The sequence below is a fragment of the Cajanus cajan genome, chromosome 1 (assembly GCF_000230855.2).
Source record: "Cajanus cajan strain Asha chromosome 1, NIPB_CcT2T_4, whole genome shotgun sequence".
In the NCBI taxonomy this organism is placed as follows: Eukaryota; Viridiplantae; Streptophyta; class Magnoliopsida; order Fabales; family Fabaceae; genus Cajanus; species Cajanus cajan.
This window is the reverse complement of record NC_138517.1, coordinates 75147833-75153777: the sequence shown is the minus strand read 5'-3', so window position 1 is coordinate 75153777 and position 5945 is coordinate 75147833. Positions and strand designations below refer to the sequence as shown.

Here is a 5945-nt window from a genome sequence, read left to right as displayed (position 1 = left end):
AAATAAAATATTAATATATTTTAACATATTAGATATAAAAAGCAATCATTACAAGATATGTTATATATAATCACATATAAAAAGTGTCGCTGTAATTTATATTTATATTTTTTAACAATATATCAACATATTATATCTATAGTATATGTAAAAATAGTTTTTAATGACAAATATCATGTCTTTATAAGATGTATGTCATTACTTAACAATTTTTTTGTAATAAATTAAAATATAATTAATATATATTATAAAAATAAAATAATAGTATGTATAAAAATGAGAAAGAGTAAAATTTTAGTAGGGGCAAGTGCCCACTATCACATAGTCACGGATCTGTCCTTGCTTTCAAGTGATTCGGCATTTGTATTTCTTATAACTAATTAAGGATTGAGATTTGATCCGTCCTTAAACATAAAATTACGACTAGAAATGTCACTTTCTATAGAGTTCAATCCGGTGGGAAGAAGTTATTATAAAAAATTACGGTGATATACAAAAAGTGTCACTATAATCTATAGATATAATATATGTAAGTATAAATTTATTTGACATATAATTATACATAATTTTAATGTTAATTTTTTATGAGATTGAACAACATATATTGTGTATTTTCATAACTTATACTTACAATTTTTAATAATATAACAATATATATTATATTTATAGTGTAGGTAAAATAAGATTTTAGTGACAAATATTGTGTCATATGTGTATCGTCATATGATAATTTTTTATTTTGATAATAAGTTATACCTCCTTATCAAACCAAATATATATATATATATATATATATATATATATATATATATATATTTTACAACATTGATACATTATTTTAATGAAATATTTATGTTTAAATTATCTTATAATATATATGTTTGAATTAACTATGAATTTAAATATTTTTATTAAATATTAAAAGTATTGAAAAGTGTGTATGAAGGATCAATTTGTATTGCTATAAAAGAATATTACTTTTGCATCATTTTTCTATATCTAATTTACAAAATTTTCGATTAGAATAAAAATATTTATCATGTAAATTATATATAAAAAATTTATTGTAATAAAAATATTTAATACATCAAAATCACTATTTGATTATACTTTTATTAATTGTTGTTATTCAATTTTTATAAGATTTATAACAAATATCTCTGGAACAAATATTTTTAATGGGATTAAATGGAAAAAGTTATGTTCCATAAAAAGGATATTATAATAAGTCATATTTCTATTATAATAATTATAGTTTGTTAGTTTATTTGTTTTGTCATCTCTTCTTTTATATATATATATATATATATATATATATATATATATATATATATATATATATATATATATATATATATATATATATATATATATATACTCTTCTGTATGTTGTGTTCTTCAATGATAAAAGATTAATATTTCAGATTCTATTCTTTTTTTTCTTTGGTAGTTTTAATTCTTACATGGTATCATAAGCTCCTGATTTTTCTTCTAGAAAATTTTATGGCTTCCGCAAATCCCAAACAATTCATTCCTCAAGCTTTCTCAACTCCTATCTCATCCAAACTCAATGAGGATAACTTTCTTATATGGAGGCAGCAAGCTGACTCTACCATTAGAGGATATTGTCTAAAGAAGCATATTATTGGAGCTATTCATGTTCCACCTCAATATGAATCTGCAGAAGCAAAAGCAAAAGGAGTTCTCAATTCAAAATATGAAGATTTTGATCAACAAGATACTCTGCTTAAATCTTGGTTATTAGAAAGTATGGAGCCACAGTTCAAGGTGAGAATGGTTGGATATGAGTGGTGTCATCAAATCTGGAGTAATCTTGAAACATATTTCGGCTCTCAAATCAAGACTCATGTGAAACAACTTAAGATTCAATTAAGAGCAACAAATAAATCCACAACAATAAATTAATATCTTCTTGAGATCAAGAAGAATGTGGACATTCTTGTAGTAATTGGGTCTCCTTTTCATCACTTCTTTTCTTACAAGAACTGACGAATATTCTATTGAACAAATTGAAGCTTTGTTAATGGCTCAAGAAGAAAGATTAGAAAAACACAAAAAAAGTGATACTGCACCTTTTCAAGCCAATCTAGCTCAAGGTAATTTCCAAATAAGAAAACAACCTAACAACCAAAGAGGAGGCTTCAGTAACAATGGCACTAATGGAAGAGGTTATCAAAGAGGCAAAGGTCGTGGTAGATCCAATCAGAATTCTAGTAGAGGCAACAAAAAACAATGTCAATTTTGTGGCAAGTGTGGCTATATAGTCTTTCACTGTTGGCATAGGTATGATCAACAATAAGTTGAACCCAATTTCAATAATAATTCTAACTCACCCAGCTCAAGAAACCAACAACAGATGCAAGCTATGTTTGCTAGTTCTCAAATCTTGGCGTTTGATAATCAGTGGTGTTTAGATTCAGGAGCGACTAATCGTCTCACACTAGACTTGAATAATCTTGGTTCAAGAACTGCTATTACATGCCAATATAAGATTCATATGGGAAATGGCCAAGCAATAGGGATCAATCATACATGTACTTCATTCTTTCATACTCCCATGTCTTCTAAAGTGTTTACTTTAAAAGATTTTTTGCATGTTCCCCAAATAACCAAAAACCTGCTAAGTGTATCTAAATTTTGTAGAGATAATGAGGTATATGTTGAATTCCACACCAATTATTGTCTTGTTAAATCTCAGGATTTGAAGGAAACTCTTTTGCAAGGGAATCTTAAAAATGGCTTGTATGTCTTTGATGAAGTGAAATTTCTTAAATATGATGCTTATGTGAACCCTGTTGCCTGTGTTCCTATTGCTCCTACTATTCTAAATGTTCAAAGAATTGGGAAATTTTATGATGTATAGCACAATAGACTTTCTCATGCTTCTAGGAAAATAGTAGAAGTTGTAACGAAAACTTGTAATCTTCCTATGATTGTTAATAATAATAAAGATTCTTCTATTTGCAAATTGTGTTGCATTGGCAAATCACATGCTCTTCCTTTCTCTGATTCAACTACTGTGTACAATGCTCCTCTTGAACTTGTTTACAGTGATGTTTGGGGGCCTTCTTGTTATGAAACTTAAATTAGGAGTTTTGTTTTGCTTGGTATTCCTAGAATAATATTAATGTTGTTAATTATGAGTGACATTTAAAGATGCAAACGTTGTTTTTCTTTCTGCTATAAATAAGTGTAATATTTCATTTGCAATATGAATGAGAATACAGAAAGTTTATTTGCTCCCAATTTATGCCTTTTGTTCTTAACAAATTGGCATCAGAGCTTGAGTGCGTGAGGTGAGTGTGAGCCAACCTAGTGTACCCAGCCCGAGAGAAGAGTGTCAAAAAGTCTTGTGAGGTGTGTGAGTGGAGCGTATACACTCAAGAGAGATGGAAGGTTTAACTAATGGCATTCCACTACCCAAGTTGACTAAAGATGTCAACTACGATAACTGGAAGTTGCAGATGAAGGCCCTTCTCAGCTCCCAAGATAACTGGGATGTGGTTGAGAATGGGCACGAGGAACCAGTGACTACCGAGGGGTATACAAATGCCCAACTGAATGCATTGAAGGTTGTTCGAGCAAAGGACAAGGCAACACTGTATTTGCTGTACCGAGCTGTTGACGAGTCAGGTTTTGAGAAGATAACTAATGCTAAATCTTCAAAAGAGGCATGGGATATACTCGAGAAAGAAAAAAAGGGAGATGAACGCGTGAAGCAAGTTCGGCTTCAAACCCTTAGGGGAGAACTGGAAAACATGAGAATGAAGGAGCCCGAAGGAGTATCCGAGTTCATTACTCGGGTGGAAACTGTGGCGAACAAACTAAACAGGAATGGAGAGAATCTTCCCTTAAGCCGAGTTGTTGAGAAGATCTTAAGGTCATTGACAGATGACTTTGAGAATATAGTGTGTGCAATCGAAGAGTCCAAGGATTTGTCAACGCTCACTGTCGAAGAGCTTACTGGGTCCCTAGAGGCGTATGAGCAGAGAAAGAAGAATAAGAAGGAGAAGGGGGAGTCTCTTGAAAAGGCTCTCCAGGCGAAGGCAACAATAAAGGAGGAGAAGGTGCTTTATGCTCAGAGTACTAGAGGCCGAGGAAGAGGCAGAGGCCTAGGAGGTCGAGGAAGAGGAGGACGAGGTGATGAGTATGTCGGCCAACAGGCTCGGCATGGCCGAGGTCAGGCTCGGGGAGGCCGAGGTCAGACCTGGGGTGGCCGATCAAACACAAATAACAATATTGAATGTTATAACTGTGGAAAGTATGGACATGTTGCCAAGGAGTGTTACTCGATAAAATGCTACAATTTTGGAAATCTGGGTCATATTTCCAAAGATTGTAGGTCCGAGAAGAAAAAGGAGGAACCAACAAACTTTCTTGCCGAGGAAGAAGATGAAGGAGTGTTGCTGGTGACAACCGTTCCAGAAATCGAGATCAAACCGAGCTGTTCTTTCGAGATCAAACCGAGTTGTTCTGATAACTCAATTTGGTATTTGGACACCGGCGCAAGTAACCACATGTGTGGTGACGAGCATTTATTCAAAATACTTTCAAAGGAGGAGCTCGGATCCGTTTCTTTCGGCGATGCTTCGAAAGTAGCCGTCAAAGGTCGAGGAACGATCTGGTATCAACAGAGAAATGGGAAAATCGGAGAGATCAGAGATGTATACTACCTACCTGATCTAAAAAGCAACATACTGAGCATAGGATAGTTAATGGAGAAAGGGTACTCGGTTCTGATGAAGGACCGAGAACTACAACTGAAGGATAAACTTGGAAGACTCATTGCCCAGGTAGAAATGAAGAAAAATCGCATGTACAAACTTGAGCTGAAAATAGTTCAAGATGAATGCATGAAACTTGATTTGGAGGATGAGGCCATGAAGTGGCACCTGCGGTTCGGTCATCTTCACTTTGGGGGGTTGACCGAGCTGGTGAAAAAGGAGATGGTGTTTGGACTTCCTAAAATAGAGTTTGAAAAGAAGTTCTGTGAAGAATGTGTGATCGGGAAGCACGCGAGGACTTCTTTCCCAAGAAGTTCTGAGTACCGAGCAAAGGAGAAACTCGGACTGATCCATACCGATTTGTGTGGGCCAATAACTCCAGAGTCATTCAGTGGTAAGAAATATTTCGTCTCTTTCATTGATGATTTCTCAAGAAAGACATGGGTTTATTTTTTGAAGGAGAAGTTAGAAGTGTTTGAAACCTTCAAGAAATTCAAAGTGATGGTGGAGAAAGAAACAACTAAATTCATCAAAGCAGTCCGATCTGACAGAGGAGGCGAGTTCACTTTTGTTGAGTTCAACAGATACTGCGAGGAACATGGGATCAAGCATTTCTTGACTGCCCCATATTCTCCGCAGCAAAACGGTGTAGCGGAACGAAAGAATCGAACTATTCTTGATATGGTTCGATCTATGTTGAAAGGGAAGAACATGCCGAAGAAGTTTTGGGCAGAGGCGGCGCAGTGTGCAGTCTATGTGCAAAATAAATGTCCACATGCAAAGCTAGGAGAAAAGACGCCTCAGGAGATCTGGAGTGGCATGAATCCGAGTGTTTCTCATCTTAGGGTGTTCGGTAGCTTGGCCTATGGGCAAGTACCAAGACAGCACATGACAAAATTAGAAGATCGGAGCAAGAAGTACATATTTATTGGATATGATGAAAAATCCAAAGCATACAAGTTGTTTGATCCTGATAACAAAAAAGTGGTGGTGAGCCGAGATGTTCACGTGGAGGAAACAAAGCAATGGTGTTGGAGTAACTCGGCCAAAGTAGAAACTAGCTCGGACATTGTTGTACCTTCAACAACAACTACCACCGAGTTCTCAGATGAAGAATCCAAGCCACAACAGCCCAGGATGAGAAGTCTGCGGGAAATATACGACACTACAAATGAAGTTCATGTTGTATGTCTTCTCGCC

The 5945-nt window shown here is 34.8% G+C and overlaps 1 protein-coding gene across 1 annotated transcript; it reads left to right on the top strand.

Moving 5' to 3' along the window:
- The first annotated feature begins 3410 nt into the window (after positions 1–3410).
- LOC145955615 (uncharacterized) lies at positions 3411–4733 on the top strand. The gene has a single exon (XM_083070585.1). It carries the CDS (start codon positions 3411–3413, stop codon positions 4731–4733), a length of 1323 nt encoding a protein of 440 aa, XP_082926711.1.
- Positions 4734–5945: the final 1212 nt, after the last annotated feature.

Excerpts from the sequence above, each read along its gene's own strand:
- LOC145955615 (XM_083070585.1), top strand. The coding sequence starts at position 3,411 with ATGGAAGGTTTAACTAATGGCATTCCACTACCCAAGTTGACTAAAGAT.